The sequence below is a fragment of the Diospyros lotus genome, chromosome 7 (genome assembly GCF_014633365.1).
Source record: "Diospyros lotus cultivar Yz01 chromosome 7, ASM1463336v1, whole genome shotgun sequence".
Classification (NCBI taxonomy): Eukaryota; Viridiplantae; Streptophyta; class Magnoliopsida; order Ericales; family Ebenaceae; genus Diospyros; species Diospyros lotus.
This window is the reverse complement of record NC_068344.1, coordinates 27,615,399-27,633,297: the sequence shown is the minus strand read 5'-3', so window position 1 is coordinate 27,633,297 and position 17,899 is coordinate 27,615,399. Positions and strand designations below refer to the sequence as shown.

Below are 17,899 nucleotides of genomic sequence, written 5' to 3'. Positions count from 1 at the left end.
GTCGTTATCTTAGCTGTTTTTGGGGCAACCATTCTTATTGAAATTTTGCTTAAATCTTATAAATTCAATTGGTAACTGATTTATGCTGTATCAGAATGGTTTTAAATGATATTATTTAAAATTCTATCCTTTGAAATAAGGTTTATTTAATTTATTTTTTAATTTTTAAATCTAATTTCACAATGAATTCAAACTTAAATTTAAATGCTTTCAATTATTAGATATATTTAAATAATGAATTTAAAACCTACAAATTCAGAATAACAAATGATAGACCATAATATTGTAAGGATCGTGATAAAACAGTATTAAAGCACAGCAACAAATGTGAAACAATTATATGAAGGGTTATGGGTTAAAGAGATAAGTGAATATATAGTTTTTAAATTTAAATAATTTTATTAATTAATTAAAAATTAATTGTGCTTAAGCTATCTTTTTGAGGGGCGAAGAGGGTTGGTAGCTAAATTGCATAAATGATAATTGAATTTTTACTAAAATACAAAAAAAATATAAAATTTTAATTTATATTTAAAAAATCACTGAATTTCAATTTAATATACAATTCGATAACTACTGTTAATTATTGTTAAAAAAAACTAACGTGATGTTGACGTAACTAATAACGTGAACGACTAAATAACATAAATATTGATTGAACTTTACACAAAAATATAAAAAAAATTATTAAACTTTACACTAAAATACAAAAATATCAGTATTTCGTTAGTTTATTTTAACGATAATTGATAATTATGAAATTATATATTAAATTAAAATTTAATAATTTTTTGATTATAAATTAAAAATTAATATTTTTTTATACTTTAATATAAAATCCATGACATTATGCAATTTAGGGGCGGTGGTGGTGGGTGGTTGGGTGGAAGGAAAGGTAAATTATCTTCTTATTTTGATTTGATGGTTAAAGAGGTAACTATAAGAGAAATTTTTTTTTTTTTTAGATTGCAAGCTATCACCCGCGCTCTTGTCGAACTCATCCTAAGATCATTACGAGGAAGATAAATTAGGGATGTGTTTGAGTGATCAAGATTTTTTTTTTTTTAATTTTTTGATGCTACGTTTACTGACACTTACCAATAATCACTTACAGAAAAATGTAAATTAATTGTCTCTCCTAGAATTGATTCCCACACTGACAGTCTTAGTATGACTTTACAATCCCTTCTTTACCACCTGCTATGCTCTTGTGGGTGAATCTATTTCTTTTTTATCTTTTGAGGGTTAGAAGTTAAAAGAGAAAAGCAAAGGGGAGAAAGGATTTATAATAGTAAATTTTTAATATAATCTCTGTGATTTTAATGGAGGGTAAAAACAGAATCTTTCTCTCTCCCACTCTTTATAAATATTTTACTAAAATAATAATTCCTATTAAAAAATATACAATGTACTAAAAGCTATTACTGATTTACTGCAGCACATTTCAAATTACTACAAAATTTAAATTTTAAACTAAAATGTAATAATTGCTCATTGTATAAAACAAGAAGGCTAAATATGTTATTTTTACGCCCACTTGATTATTGTGTTTTACAAAATATCAAATAAGTTAGACTTAATGCATGCGGTCTCTATATGACGTTTAGTCTTTAATGTATAAAATGTTAGATTCGATATCTTAATTATTAAAAATTATTATTTTAAATTATTATCTGGAAGTAAATAAAATTTTTATATATGTCATGTAAAATATCTACATAGAAAAGAAAAAAGTACTATATCATAAAAAAATTACATCAATGGAACATATCAGATTATAATTTATATTGATAGGAAAAAGAGACTAAATTGTCCATGACTTAAAAAAATTCTAAATCCTAAATATTTAAATCAATTACTCAAAAAAATATTTAACTTTTTGTATTCTTAATCACAGAATATAACAAAACTAATCTCTATGATTTCTCTTTCTTAAATTCGATTTCCATCTCTCTTGTATATATCCTCCTTTAGGTGGGAGAAAGGGAAAACACGGAATATGAAAAAAGATTAGGCAGAATCAAATTCCGATAAAATCTTTACCCGACTCCCCTCCCTCCCTTTTTCTAATTATCAATAATAATTTGTGATAAACGATAAATGCTTCATTGGGTGGGCATTTTTGTGATGTGAGTGTGGGCACCACCGGGGGGGGGGGGGACACATCACACGCCCAATATGGACGGCGGGAGGGGGGGGGGAGGGTCGGCACTCAAGACTCAACTCATCATCCTCCAACCCACGACCCGGCAAAGTCTATCATGTAATGAACATAAATTTTGATCTATATGACTCTCTCTACACATAAAGAGAGAGACTGTTGAGATCACAATGAGCAGCCAGCAGCGCCCCCGCCCCCCAACTGAATATAGATGACACAATTAGTCTTATATCCACCCCCCCCACCCCCTGTTGAGATCACAATCAGTCTTACATCCACCCCCCCCACCCCACCCACCTAAATTTTTTGCTGGAATTTTAAATATCCAGCCTTTTACTTTTAGAAGCTGACTCTGAAGAGTCACTCGACAGCCGCTTGGGGTTTGGGGCTGCATATATTAAATTAAATTCCCCTATAGATATTGAGGAATTTCAAATAAAAAACGCTCCATTTCTTTATTGGCAAATGGCAATAATAATAATGGAAAAATTGGTAAACAAGTGAAATACTAAAAAGAGAGTGGATTTGGGGATTTACAAAATCTATTCCATTTATACAATTTGTATGCATTGATAATTACAAATTTACCGTCGCTTATCCTAATAAGAATCTTTGTCCTGGCAAGATCAGAATATGCAAAATTTTAAGTCTAAAATAATTTATTTAGGAAAAATTTATCTAAATCGAGAAATCACACACCCACATATACACATACAAATTTGTTGTTCGCGAGCACACAGGAGGTGTTTGGGAGAGGATGGAGCCCATGTTCCCTCCCTTTGTTATTTTATTCGCGTCGAATAAATGTTATATTATTTGACAAACAAAACATAATATTTTTATATATACATATATAGAGAGAGATAGATAGACAGATGGAGAGAGAGAGAGAGAGAGAGGCGTGCTGGTGGTGGTGGGTATAAAGAGAGGAGCGAGGCCTGGCCAGACCGTCCCCCAGATTCAACCCTCCATTGCTCTTGCTTCCTTTCGCAGCTTTTTTCTCGGGGATTTCGAGGCGGCTACTCCTTCAACGAATCGTCGTCTCCCTCATCCTCTCTGATCTTTCCACTCAGTCTAGTTTTGCTAGCGCACTCTCTCTCTCTTTCTCTCTCTCTTGCTACCGTTCTGATTGGCTGCTGCTGCTGCTGCTAATTAGCTTCTTGCCGCCGCGATGGCGAAGGCGATGAGTCTTGAAGAAATCAAAAACGAGACTGTTGATCTGGTACTCCCTCTCTCCCTCTCTGTTTTTCTTCGTTTTTCTGCAACTTTTAAGGCTTGCGTTTTTTTTTACTATTTTCTTTCCGGTGATTTTCCCGGAAAAGAATGGAAACCCGAAAACAGATCTAGGATGTCGACAAAAAATATGATGTAGTTCTTTCTCAAGAGATTTCGCTTTCTCTATGCATGCAGATTCTTATCTCTACTTTGATTTTGATATCAGTTTATAATATATATGTTCTTGATAAGCCCAAGTTGGAGTACTGTGATGATCATAATTCTGTGAGTTGGCAATTGGCATGAATGCAGAAATATTTACTGCCCAGAAAACAGCAGCCCTCTCTTCTCTTTTTTGGGTTAAATTTCCATTAATATTAACTGAGATTAAATCAAACGGAACACTAGATTTTCACTTCCTCTTTCTCTTAATTTTCTTGTGCTCTTCAATTTTTTTGTTGTTGATAATATTCACTTTTGGTCTCTTCTCAAGGGAGATCATACTTCATACCCTGAGAATTGTTATTTATTATATTCTCCAGAAAATTTCTTTTTTACTTCTCTTCTCTTTAACTTGGGACTCGGAAGCCAAGCACGCTTTCAATGGCGTTGACCAACATTTATTAAAAATAACAATACAATTTTTTTTATCAACAATAAGAAACTCGCAGTTATTATATTTGATTCAGCTATATTAATTCATTAGCAGTTAATAATAATGTTTTAATTTCTCTTATGGCTCTACTGTTTGAATTTTATTGTTGGTACTCTTTCCGTAGTACCTAAACTTTCTGGGTTGGGACAAAAAGATGCTACCGGATTTGATTGTTCACTTCTTATTTTCTATCTTTCTTTCTTATGTTGACTGTCACTTACACGGCCACAGTTTTCTTCGTTTCTTTATTGGCCTTCAAAATTTTTCAATCTGTCAAATTCAAGCCTACCCCACTGCAGCCCGCCGGAAAATTTAGACTGCGCGTCTTGTACGCGCGCCGACGAGGTACCCTTTCCTCAGCAGCGTTTACTTTTATGACATGGGCCGCTGGTAATGTGATTGGTTCATCCTCCAAGGCCATTCTTTTCAGTTTTCAACGCCCACCATAGAATTATATTAAAATACGCGAATAGAATAATACAACCGAAGAAAAAAAGTTCACTTTTTTGGGGTCCACTCAGTGAGTGCACAGGCTTCTGTCCTGGACGCACTGTACCCTATTGTTTGTGAAACAATTCAGGGTTGTTTGGAGTAATTATTATTAGTTTATTTTTGTTTTAACTTTTGTTTTGTTGTGTTGATTAGGCTTAGAAAGTTGCAACATGTGATTATGGCATAACCAAAAACGTGAAATGTCCTTCTGAAAGTGACTGTCTCATTTAATTTGGCCTTTACCCTCTAGAACTGTAAATTAGTTTGGTGTTTAGACTTCCTATATTCATTAAATACCCATCTGTTATCCTTGACTTTCTTTGTTTTTTTTTAACCACAAATTTTCAAATAAATCTTTTAGGTTTTTCGTGGAATCTCACCAAACTTGTTTTGTTCTGTTTCTCCCATGGAATGTATATTGTCAGCTATTTTTGCTCTAGATTTAATTTGCTTGCCTGCCAATGAATGTTTCAGGCATGCTGATAAAGTATGCCTGTTCATGAAATTGCTTAATGTTGATTGGGAGTGATTTTATTGTAGACCAAACATCTTTATGGAGAAACTGTAGTAGCATCATGCTGCTTTTCGTTATGCTGAAGAGGCCAAGTTTTTTTTTTTTGAAACTTATGATGTAATTGTAGCTTAGTGAGCTTGACTTTGACCAGTTATTTCCTAACCTTGAGCATGTAAATTCTGGTGTCCCTGAATCTGTATTTGTTTAATTTGAGGAGGCATATCAATTAAAAAGTTTGAAGAAAATTCTGGACATGGGTGTTAATCTCTTTGGTTTTGTTTAAATTTACAGGAAAAGGTTCCAATTGAGGAAGTGTTTGAGCAGCTGAAATGCACCAGAGAAGGTTTAAGTTCGGACGAAGGAGCCAACAGGCTTCAGATCTTCGGACCAAACAAACTGGAAGAAAAAAAGGTTATTTGCTTTTGGACAAATGTCTTCCGTGTATAAATAACGTCATCCTGATTGCAATGGTTAAATTGTTTTTTTTTGGGGGGGTCATAAACAGGAAAGCAAATTCCTCAAGTTTCTTGGATTCATGTGGAATCCACTCTCATGGGTCATGGAAGCCGCAGCTGTGATGGCAATTGCACTGGCCAATGGTGATGGAAAGCCCCCGGATTGGCAGGACTTTGTTGGTATCGTTTGTTTGCTGGTGATCAACTCTACCATCAGTTTCATTGAAGAAAACAACGCCGGTAATGCTGCTGCAGCTCTTATGGCTGGTCTTGCCCCCAAAACTAAGGTATAAAATTGATGTATGTTACCACACAAGGACGAGCACATGAAATTCCTTTTCTCTCTGTCACTAGAAGAAAAAATAGATAATTTGTTGATTTGACTTAAAAGTTCGTCACCTATGTCTCTTGTTGGAAATTTTGGTGAAGCAGTATTTGGAAATGCTGTAATAGTCTTATGCTGCATCTGTGTATAAACGTAGGTGCTTAGAGATGGCCGTTGGAGTGAGCAGGAAGCTGCCATTCTGGTTCCTGGAGATATCATCAGTATCAAATTGGGAGATATCATCCCTGCTGATGCTCGGCTTCTTGAGGGCGATCCATTAAAGGTCGATCAGTCTGCCCTTACTGGGGAATCACTCCCAGTGACCAAAAATCCCTATGACGAAGTTTTCTCTGGTTCAACTTGCAAACAAGGTGAAATTGAAGCTGTTGTAATTGCTACTGGAGTGCATACCTTTTTCGGAAAGGCTGCACATCTTGTGGACAGTACCAACCAAGTTGGGCACTTCCAGAAGGTTCTCACTGCAATAGGGAACTTCTGTATTTGTTCCATTGCCATTGGAATGCTGGTTGAGATTGTTGTTATGTACCCGATTCAGCATAGGAAGTACAGGGATGGAATTGATAACCTTCTTGTTCTCTTGATTGGAGGTATTCCAATTGCCATGCCCACAGTCTTGTCTGTGACAATGGCTATTGGGTCGCACAGGCTGTCACAACAGGGTGCCATTACCAAGAGGATGACGGCCATTGAGGAGATGGCCGGTATGGATGTCCTCTGCAGTGACAAGACAGGGACACTAACTCTTAACAAACTGAGTGTTGACAAAAACTTGGTGGAGGTTTTTGCAAAGGGAGTGGACAAAGAGCATGTTTTACTACTTGCTGCAAGGGCCTCTAGGACTGAAAACCAGGATGCTATTGATGCCGCCATTGTTGGGATGCTTGCTGATCCTAAAGAGGTATAACACTCTCTCCATTTCCTTGTGTGCTTTCATCTGTTTATTTTAGAATGTGGAACATTAAGAAAAAGGCACATAAGCACCAGTGACTACTTATACTAAGTATGGTTGTATTTTTAGGCACGGGCTGGTATTAGAGAGCTGCATTTCTTCCCATTCAATCCTGTGGACAAGAGGACTGCTTTGACCTACATTGATGCTGAGGGCAAATGGCATCGAGCTAGCAAAGGTGCCCCTGAACAGGTACCTTGTGTTTCCTTTCTTTTGGAGTTGTGTCTTTGGAATCAATATCGAACAATATAGGGCTTATTTATTTAATTAAATTATTTACTTTTTTTTTTTTTTTGGGAACAGATCTTAGCACTTTGCAATGCCAAGGAAGATATGAAGAGAAAGGTTCATGGCATTATTGACAAGTTTGCTGAACGTGGACTGCGGTCGCTGGCTGTTGCAAGACAGGTGTCCTGTACTGACCGTTTGTTATATCATAGTTTTCTTCCAAAGCTTGAGATTGTGCATATTTGTGCCCTTGATAGAGTATATCTAAGCTTGAGGGATTGTTCCTTCGATTTTTCTCTTCCTCTTGACATAAAATCTGAGCTGTTTCCTCCTATTGTGATTGCAGGAAGTGCCTGAGAAAACAAAAGAAAGCCCAGGTGGCCCATGGCAATTTGTTGGATTGTTACCCCTCTTTGATCCTCCTAGGCACGATAGTGCAGAGACTATCCGCAGGGCTCTAAATCTTGGAGTGAATGTTAAGATGATTACTGGTAAAGGATTTACTCCCAATGTGAAATATGCAATTGACTTGTCTTGTTCCTCTGTTTCTTTTTCTTCTTTAGTTTACAACCTACCATTCTAATGACTAGGTGATCAACTTGCCATTGCTAAGGAGACTGGGCGAAGACTTGGAATGGGAACGAACATGTATCCATCTGCTTCTTTACTTGGTCAAGGCAAGGATGCTTCCATAGCTGCCCTTCCAGTTGAAGAGTTGATTGAGAAAGCAGATGGCTTTGCTGGTGTATTCCCAGGTGGGTGCTTTATTTTTGCTTGTAGAAAAGAAGTTGACCAACTGTTTTCTTTCCTTTTTTATTCTGGAGAAATGCTTTACTTAACTACTTAAATGACATTGCATAGAGCACAAATACGAAATCGTGAAGAAGTTGCAAGAGAGGAAGCACATCTGTGGTATGACTGGAGATGGTGTCAATGATGCCCCTGCATTGAAGAAAGCAGATATTGGAATTGCTGTTGCTGATGCTACTGATGCTGCACGAGGTGCTTCGGACATTGTACTTACAGAACCGGGGCTGAGTGTCATCATCAGTGCAGTGTTGACGAGCAGAGCTATTTTCCAAAGGATGAAGAATTATACAGTTAGTTTCTTTCCTTTATTCTTTTTTCCTGCGATTATACCAGAAATATTTTGGCTAGGCTAGTCATTAACTTATTTACAATTACATTTTGACAGATATATGCAGTCTCCATCACAATCCGTATTGTGGTAAGTTAAATGTGATAGCCTGAAGAATTTGATAATCTTTATGAATTTTTTGGAAGTTTGCTAATGTGTTTTGTTCTCGTATTGTAGTTTGGTTTCATGCTTATTGCATTAATATGGAAGTTTGATTTCTCCCCATTCATGGTTTTGATCATTGCCATCCTAAATGATGGTAAGACATAACTATTCCATCTGAAGAGATACTTCTTATTTTTGCATTCCTATTTCAATTTAATCCCTGACTACTGTCACAACACATCATTTAATCTTTAAGGGACGATTATGACCATCTCAAAGGATAGGGTGAAGCCATCTCCAGTACCCGACAGCTGGAAATTGAAAGAGATTTTTGCTACTGGGGTTGTGCTAGGGGGTTATTTGGCCTTGATGACTGTAATATTCTTTTGGGCAATGCACGACACTGATTTCTTCTCAGTAAGAACGAAACTTTTTTGTTCTTTGTATCATGACTGACTGACTATATTGTGTTGGTGCTCTTGAGATTTGATTTTTCATTTCTTCCTTAAAATTTCACAGGATAAATTTGGTGTAAGATCTCTGAGGGAAAAGCCTGACGAAATGATGGCTGCCCTGTACCTGCAAGTGAGTATTGTGAGCCAGGCTCTGATTTTCGTCACTCGATCTCGCAGCTGGTCCTTCGTTGAACGCCCTGGACTTTTACTACTTACAGCTTTCATAATCGCGCAGTTGGTAAGAATTATATTCTGTAATTTACCATCTTTTCTTTTCGAGGAATCTTTACATTAACCTATCTCTAACTTTGTAGGATAAAGTGATGCGTGGCATGTTTAAATTGAGGAATGACTTGATCTTTTCAGGTGGCAACTCTGATAGCCGTATATGCAAACTGGGGTTTTGCAAGAATTAAAGGAATGGATTGGGGCTGGGCTGGTGTTGTATGGCTTTACAGCATCGTGTTCTATTTCCCACTCGACTTATTAAAGTTCGCCATTCGTTACATCTTAAGTGGGAAGGCTTGGCTCAACTTGCTAGAGAACAAGGTACTCTCTCCTCCACCTTCTCAAGAATTGGAATATATTCATCCCTTGCAGCTTTCAATATTAATAACTTGCAACGTCATTAATATCACATATTCTGTTTCGACAACAGACTGCATTCACCACAAAGAAAGACTACGGCAAAGAGGAGAGGGAAGCTCAATGGGCGCATGCTCAGAGGACTTTGCATGGCCTTCAACCACCCGAAAGCTCTAGCCTTTTCAACGAAAAGAGTAGCTACAGGGAGCTATCTGAAATCGCCGAGCAGGCTAAGAGGAGAGCTGAGGTTGCAAGGTAAGCCAGAAGGCTGGCTGTTTACAGACTATAAAATCGTGTTCGTTTTGAGTTTGCTTCTCTAGCTAACAAACACCATCTTTTGCCGCGATTGCAGGCTCCGGGAGCTTCACACGCTCAAGGGCCACGTCGAGTCAGTGGTAAAGCTGAAAGGGCTGGACATCGACACGATCCAACAGCATTATACTGTATAAGAAAGCATTACAAGTGTCACCTAGACAGGGGCGGGGCAGCAGCTTGAAGAAGGAAGGGCCCGGTTTCATGAACAGAGAAACCCTGACTGGATAACAAGAAGTTTTCGACACATTGGGAAACTTTACTTTGGCTGTTTTATTAAATTTTCCTTTTTTTTTTTTTTTGGGTCTGTCTTATGATATCCGTTCTTCTACCTTAATTTTGTTTTGCTGGTATTTCAAGTGGCAGAAGCAAGATAACGGTTTGGCTTCTTAATGCCTTTTTAATGCTGAGAAAAGAAAAGTATAACGTTGATGATGATCCGCTTCCATGATGTTGTTTTGTCCAACAGAGAACAAAACCATACATATATGCTTCCTTTTTGTCTTTCCTTGTCTCATGGTGTCTTGCTTTGGGCTGTTGCTTCTTCATAATCATTGATATTTGCGGGGTTGGCGCGTGTTGGCTGTTGGCGACTGTTGAGAGGTGAAACTAAAATTTCATCTCTTGGCACACCTAATGCAAATGGTGATAAAATTAAAATTTCATTCAACTTGTGTTTTCATCACATCTTCTCAAAGGACAAGTCGTTATCCTTCAACATTTAGATAAAAAATTTGAATTGCCAAGGAGATTAAAAGGAATCACTAGTACATAGTATAGATAAAAATATAATTTTTATTGTGTATTAGATATACCTAGTAAAATATAATATACATACTATACATAACTTGGGTATTTAAACAATATGTATATTTAATAATTGAATACATAAATAAATACATACATGTTGTTTGATGTAAGGTTAGGGTACATAAATTATTTTTGTGTTGAGACTGTGTCTACCTCACGTTATGATGGTCCTATTTTGTCCCCACCTAATATCCAGTAGGATATTGTTCTAGTAACATCTTCTTGTGTTAAACATAGAGGATTTGTGCATCATCGGCTGTGAAGCACGGAAACGGCTCGGAGACGCCGTTTTGGCGTTTCTGAATCGTTTTGATGATGATTTTTGGGACCGACCACTACGTGCCACCTCTGCGACTGGACCTCGGGAATGGAACCTCGGACTTGGGGGTGTCGGACCTCGGGTGTAGAACCTGCAAGACAATGGGGGGCCGGGGCTAGGATCCCCCGGGATGGACTCCGACGCTCAAATCAGTAGAGTAAATACGAGTAGAAGTAAATGAAAGAGCTGTAGAGCTTGAATGTACCTGACGAGAGTCCTTGTCTTTTATAGGCGAACCCGTTTTGGGGTACCCGAGATCAGTGGGCGCGACTCTCGAGAATCCCGGTCAAGTTGGAACGGGTCTTGCGGTTCGGCCTGGATTTCCCGGGCTCCGCTCTGGAGTGTTGACTTACCACATGTCGGTCTCTCAGGTGATCCACGTGGCAGGTGAGACTATCAGCGCGTAGGGGTATTTTAGTAATTTCAGTTGGTGCCACATCACTTGCCCCCCACTCCTTAAGCCGAGCTGAAAACCATGCTGGGTCGAGGAGTAGGTTACCTGACTGTTGATTTTTACCAAGACGCACGAGAGTGTTTTTAAAGTTGAGATTAGTGCTTAAAAATCTCATTTACTACCCTGGAATTATAGGGATGGGTTTTGGTTGGAGGGAAGAATTCGTTTGGAGGGAAACATTGTTATTTTGAATTTTTCTTCCTTTGGGTCTCCTCTATATAAGCCCTAAGGCCCCACCCTACAATTATCATTTCAAGACAAACATTCATCTCCTTGAGGTTAGTCTTTCCCATCCTCCTTTGCTTTTATTTTTCCTTATTTGTTATTTATTTATTTTTTATCTTTGCTTCCATTTTGCTTTTTTTGCTTGTTTTTTTTTAAAAAAAAAAAAAAAATCAAATTTTCCCTCGGATTCTCGGGAGTTGCGCCCACTCATCTCTGGTACCCCAAAACGGGTTCGCCTATAAAAAACAAGGACTCTCGTCAGGTACATTCAAGCTCTACAGCTCTTTCATTTACTTCTACTCGCATTTACTCTACTGATTTGAGCGTCGGAGTCCACCCCGGGGGATCCTAGCCCCGGCCCCCCATTGTCTTGCAGGTTCTACACCCGAGGTCCGACACCCCCAAGTCCGAGGTTCCATTCCCGAGGTCCAGTCGTAGAGGTGGCACGTAGTGGTCGGTCCCAAAAACCATCATCATTTGGCGCCTACCGTGGAGCCGACGTCCATACTCGCTAGCCTCTTCATTCCCTACCTCGTGCTTCGGACTTCAACTCCTCACCTCGGACCTCGGTCCTTCCGTGAGTGTCAAACGACTTTCGCTCCTTGTCATAGCTAACCACAAGGCTCCCCGAAGAGACGTGACTCGCAGCCAGGTCGGAGCCAATCTAGAAGCCCCGCAACAAGGAGAGAATCCACCACCTCCAGCCAATCCCATGCTGGAGGACCGACTCACCAGGTTGGAAAATCAGGTCCAACAGCTAATTGAGTTGTTGACTGGTTATCTACACCAGACTGAACAGCATCGTTCGCATGTGCCCTCCCAGCGGGCGGAACATCAGTCACCTCCTCCTGCTCGGGAGCCTCGTCAATCCCGCCAGATGGGTCAGGAAATCCACTCCTCTGAGGCGGCAAGATCCACTTCTGCCCCCTCGCGAGAAAGAGGGACTTCGCAGGAGAGACGATTGCGTTTCCTAGAGAAGCAAGTCCAGGAACTCAAGAAGGGAAAGAAAGAGTTACTCCACCTCGGCTCTAACCAACCCTTGAGTAAGGACATCATGACAGAGGTTCCACCGGAAAGGTTTCGTATCCCCTCCATTAAGCTCTATGATGGAAGCACGGATCCCTATGACCACATCGAGCTTTTCTCCTCTCACATGCTGGTGCAATCGGGGTCGGACGCGATGTGGTGCCGGGCATTTTCGGCCACTTTGGGAGGACATGCCCGGACCTGGTACTCCTGCCTTCCCCATCGTTCCATCAACCGCTGGGAAGAGCTGAAGACCTGTTTCTTAGCCCACTACGCTCCCTTGAAGCGCCACCGAAAGTCTTCCATGGCTTTGGTGAACATCAAGCAGAACCAGGGTGAATCCCTAAGGGATTTCGTGGCTAGGTTCAACGAAGAGGCATTAAGTATCGATGAGTTTGACCAGCGAATCGCAATGGTGGCTCTTCAGAATGGCTTGAGAGCTGGACTATTTGCTCAGTCCTTAGCCAAAACTCCACCTCGTACTTTCACAGAGTCCTTAGCCCGGGCTAATAAGTACATCAACGTCGAAGAGGTGATGAAGGTGAAGCGGGCGGAGCAACCTGATAGGAAAGAAAGAGAAAATGAGAAGAAAAAGCTGGCGCCAGAGTAGAAGACGGACTATCGCCCCTCCCGAGCTCCCGATCGCCCGGGTTTTGGGGGTGCACGTGAAAGCCCGGTGAATTACACTCCCCTCAATACAAGTCGAGCAGAGATTCTCCTGGCGTTGGAGGATAAGAATTATTTACGGCGTCCTCCCCCGCTGAAATCTCCACCCAACACTCGAAGCAAAAAGAAGTATTGTCGTTTTCACCGCGACCACGACCATGATACTGAGGATTGCATCCAACTGAAAGAAGAAATACAAGAGCTTATCAACCGAGGATACCTCCGGGATTTCGTGGGTCGAGGAGGTACGAACTCGGGCAGGGTAGAATCCAAGTCGGAGCATCGAGAGAGGTCTCCTACTCGAGATCGCTTTCGAGAGCGAAGCCAAACACCGCCCCGGAGAGAAGGAAAGCAACCCGCCAAGGAGGGGGGCAAGTGATGTGGCACCAACTAAAATTACTAAAATACCCCTATGCGCTGATAGTCTCACCTGCCACGCGGATCACCTGAGAGACCGACACGTGGCAAGTCAACACTCCGGAGCGAAGCCCAGGAAATCTGGGCCGAACCGCAAGACCCGTTCCAACTTGAACGGGATTCTCGAGAGTCGCGCCCACTCATCTCGGGTACCCCAAAACGGGTTCGCCTATAAAGACAAGGACTCTCGTCAGGTACATTCAAGCTCTACAGCTCTTTCATTTACTTCTACTCTCATTTACTCTACTGATTTGAGCATCGGAGTCTACCCCGGGGGATCCTAGCCCCGGCCCCCTATTGTCTTGCAGGTTCTACACCCGAGGTCCGACACCCCCAAGTCCGAGGTTCCATTCCCGAGGTCCAGTCGCAGAGGTGGCACGTGGTGGTCGGTCCCAAAAACCATCATCACGTTTCCAATTTTAGAAAAGGGAAAAACGGCCCGAAACATTTTTTGGGCCGCTTGTATAATTTTCAAAAACTTTTGGGCTGTTTCAAAATTTTAACAATTCGGCTGGAAACGGGTTTCCTGCACATGACTAAAGCACAGAGAGCCCTAAAAAATTGAATCTGATCTGCCTCATTCCCTCTCTTTCTTTTTCTTCTTTTTATTCTTCTTTTTCCTTGCCGCCATCTACATCAAGGCGCTCTCCTGGTCAAGCAGCTTTTCACTTTCTGGTAGTTACCAGAATGGCACATTCCTTCCAGCATACAGCAAGGATCATTTACCCATTAATCCACTAGAGCTTGCAAAGGCTTTTCTATCTAAGGTACACAATAAATTTACATACTCATGCCCATTAATCACTTTCTATAACTTTTTTATAAGTTTTCTTTTACATGTCGCAGATAAAATACCACCAAATTTCTTCCTTCCTAATTAATGTCCACAAAGGAGAAAAACAGATAACTGGTAAGGATATGTATTATTTCACTCAGTATCGTTAATTATGGAATTTATGTTTATTATTTATATTAAAAATTATATTTAAAAAAAACCTCTATTTTTTTTTAAATTTATAGTTTACTCCACGTTTCCGTTTCCTACATTTTTAGAAAAATGTCATTTCAGCGTTTCCGTTTTTTATCGGAAACGTTTCTCGTTTTCGTGCAATATAGATCACCAGTACTTGCGTCTTAAAATTATACACGTAATAATCACACATATCATTTCTATGATATTTCCAGAGGAGGCAAAAAGAAAAAGAAGAAGATAACAACATCAAAAGAAAGAAGACAGAGAAGGGTAGAAGGCTCTATCTTCCTTTTATTAAATTAATCCCGTTTCCCCTTTTTTTCTTCTTCTCCCAATTCAATTCATTCTCGTCCCACCAACTCAATAATTCAAGCAATCATTCAAGAGATTACTATACAATTTCACTATACACTATTACTATACACTATGCATTATTGGCAGGGGTTAATGATTAACTTTTGACCAACTATTTTCAGAGACATTTTGGGTACACGATGTCGATATCAAACGCAACACTATATGGTATGTGACTTTTTAGGTTCACTGCTCGCTAGCAACCATATAACACCGAAACCCTTTTTGATATTGGTTAACCCCTTGACCTATCATCGAAACTTCTCCAAGTCCTGACGACGTTTCAAAAGTTCCTGAATAGTGCCTAGTAACGATTTATGATAGTATAGGTGACAATGAAATCTCACTTTAAGTGAACCTATTATAGTTGACGATTACTATGTGTTATAATCCTTCCATCACCTAACGTCCTAACTGAGTGAGAGTCATGGAGTGATAAATTCACAAACTCAGTAACTATGTGTCAGACCTCATTAATGTGACTAGATGACATCTTAAAAAACACATTTCCTGACTTTCAATCTGCCATAGCCAGAGATTGTTCTATTACATTAATAGTATATCATATAAGACGTTCATCTCATCAAATATCGATGAGGGCAACAGATCATATTCCTAATGATTAGTGGTTAATTTTATAAAAATTTTGTTATAATTATACCCTTCTTTTGATCTTAAAAATAGTTTAAATTAGATATTAATATATATTTTATGGTTATATGCAAGTTTAAATTGAAAAATGAATAAAATGAAATTTTAAAGTAAAATTTAATAATAATAATAATATATAAAATTATATATAATACATATACATCATTATATGCATGCATGTAATATATATATAATATAATATAATATATATATGTGCCATGTGTAATACATATATATAATATATAATTTATTAATAACATTAAATTATTATTATTATTATTTTTTTTAGGCATGAAGAATTCAAGCCCATGAAGACTTAAAGTCCATGAAGAATTCAAGTCCATGAAGAAATCAAACCCATGGAAAAATCAAGCCCATGAAGAATTCAAGTCCATGAAGAAATCAAGCCCATGAAAAATTAAAGTCCATGAAGAAATCAAACCCATGGAAAAATCAAGCCCATGAAGAATTCAAGTCCATGAAGAAATCAAGCCCATGAAAAATTAAAGTCCATGAAGAATTCAAGCCCATGAAGAATTAAGGCCCAATTTGAGCAACCCATGGAAGATATTATTTGGAGAAGGCCCAAGGATTATTTTTAATCCTAATGAAGATTAAAAACCAATTTATAGAAATCTATTTTTATTTTTTATGTGAGAGCTTTATTAGGTGTGTTTTTTAGCTAAAATCCATTTAACTATTAGGTGGATATTATAGCTAAAATCCATTTAACTTTATGAATGCTTTATTAGGTATGTATTTTAGCTAAAATCCATTTAATATTAGGTGTGTATTATAGCTAAAATCCATTTAACTTTAAGTGTGTGAGTGCCCATTAGATATAATTATGTTTAGTTGAATAATTGAAATTGTGTGGTTTGTATTGCATCTTGTGGCCTATAAATAGATCACTTGATTGCATTTGTAAGTGTGATTATTATTCTTGAATCAAAGTTTAGTTGTTTCCTTATAATTCTCTCTTTGAGAATTGTTCTTGTTCTTTCCCCTTTTCTTTAGTATTCTCTCTTGTGATCTTACTTCCTTCCTTTCTTCTTTTAAATTCTTATGTCATTTATTATTACTTTATTATTCACCGCCTAAATGGCCGGTTAATTTGTGCCTTTAAATTTCTGCAATTTTAATTCTTGTCATTTAATTATTCACCGCCTAAATGGACGGTTAATTTGTGCCTTTAAATTTCTGCAATTTTAATTCTTGTCATTTAATTATTCACCGCCTAAATGGACGGTTAGTTTATGCCTTTAAAATTTCTTGTCATTTAAATTCTGTTATTTAAATTACGTCGTTTAAATTCATGTCAATTAACTTTTAAATGGAAATGAGTAGCTAAATCTAATCTTGGGTTAAGGCAAGGACAGTGTCCAACGCCAATGATTCCCAAAGAAAGCTGCGCTTTAAATAAGTAACATTAATTTAAATTTCAGTATGAGTGTATCTTAATTATTGAGAAATCACTAGGTTTGGATTGGAGCGTAAGCCTAACTTAGAGCTTTCATGCCATGTATGAGAGTTACTAGAACTGGAAATACTATCATACCCAAACCCGGATGATTAATTTAGTTGTTTTGTGTATTAATTGCAATTGAATTTATGGTGGTTGCTTAAATTAGAATCCCGCATATCATGTATGGGGATTGCTTAACCTAGAACTATCATCATCTCTAATTGCATTTAATAACAAACCCTCATATCTGAAATTAAATTAATGTTGCTAATCTTTTATGCTAAAATTTGGGAATCAACGGGTTGGCACTGAAATTGTCTTAACTCAAGTATTATCTAATTTTATATTCTCACTTAAAGTATTTATTTCAATTACTGCCTTAATTTATTTCCTAGTATCTGTTGTTTAAAAAACCATAAAAAACCTTGTTGCCAATTTATCCAAATGCGTGTGTGCTTGTGTGACATTCTTTTTATTTTGCCATAAATAAATCTCTCAGTGGACGACCTGGACTCATTCAGAAAATATAAATTTAAATTTAGACTACAACTGCACTCGTACACTGACGAGTATAAACCTCTCACCTAAACAAAGAAAAAAATATAAAATTTTTATTGTGTTTTGTTTTGTGTTTTAATTGCAGGGTGGGAGTGCAGTCACCTAACACCTGTCTCCATATACCAATAATATAGAACCACATAGATGAATGTTCCCACCTCTCAATTGGATGGTTCGACTCATTAGCAAATCTCACACACCAATATACAAAATAATCGTGCCGATTCAAGTCCAAGGATCAACATACTATCACAACCTAATGACACAACCATTATCCACCAGGTCATGTGGTCACTCATCGATGTCACATTTGGTTGATCGTTCCCCAACGATCACCCACATGTTTACTAGCGATATCTCATGTTATATGC

General features: G+C 38.2%; 1 protein-coding gene across 1 annotated transcript; it reads left to right on the top strand.

Moving 5' to 3' along the window:
• The first annotated feature begins 3,063 nt into the window (after positions 1–3,063).
• LOC127806440 (plasma membrane ATPase 4) lies at positions 3,064–10,046 on the top strand. The gene is made up of 16 exons (XM_052343740.1): positions 3,064–3,383; positions 5,329–5,448; positions 5,543–5,779; positions 5,975–6,736; positions 6,857–6,979; positions 7,091–7,195; positions 7,362–7,506; positions 7,606–7,770; positions 7,877–8,115; positions 8,211–8,243; positions 8,331–8,412; positions 8,515–8,675; positions 8,778–8,951; positions 9,080–9,262; positions 9,372–9,553; positions 9,651–10,046. Exons 1-16 carry the CDS (start codon positions 3,333–3,335, stop codon positions 9,745–9,747), a joined length of 2,859 nt encoding a protein of 952 aa, XP_052199700.1. The 5' UTR covers positions 3,064–3,332; the 3' UTR covers positions 9,748–10,046.
• Positions 10,047–17,899: the final 7,853 nt, after the last annotated feature.

Excerpts from the sequence above, each read along its gene's own strand:
- LOC127806440 (XM_052343740.1), top strand. The coding sequence starts at position 3,333 with ATGGCGAAGGCGATGAGTCTTGAAGAAATCAAAAACGAGACTGTTGAT. Across the intron at positions 6,737-6,856 it reads TGCTTGCTGATCCTAAAGAG|GCACGGGCTGGTATTAGAGA; the intron begins GTATAACACTCT and ends TTGTATTTTTAG. Across the intron at positions 7,196-7,361 it reads CGCTGGCTGTTGCAAGACAG|GAAGTGCCTGAGAAAACAAA; the intron begins GTGTCCTGTACT and ends TTGTGATTGCAG.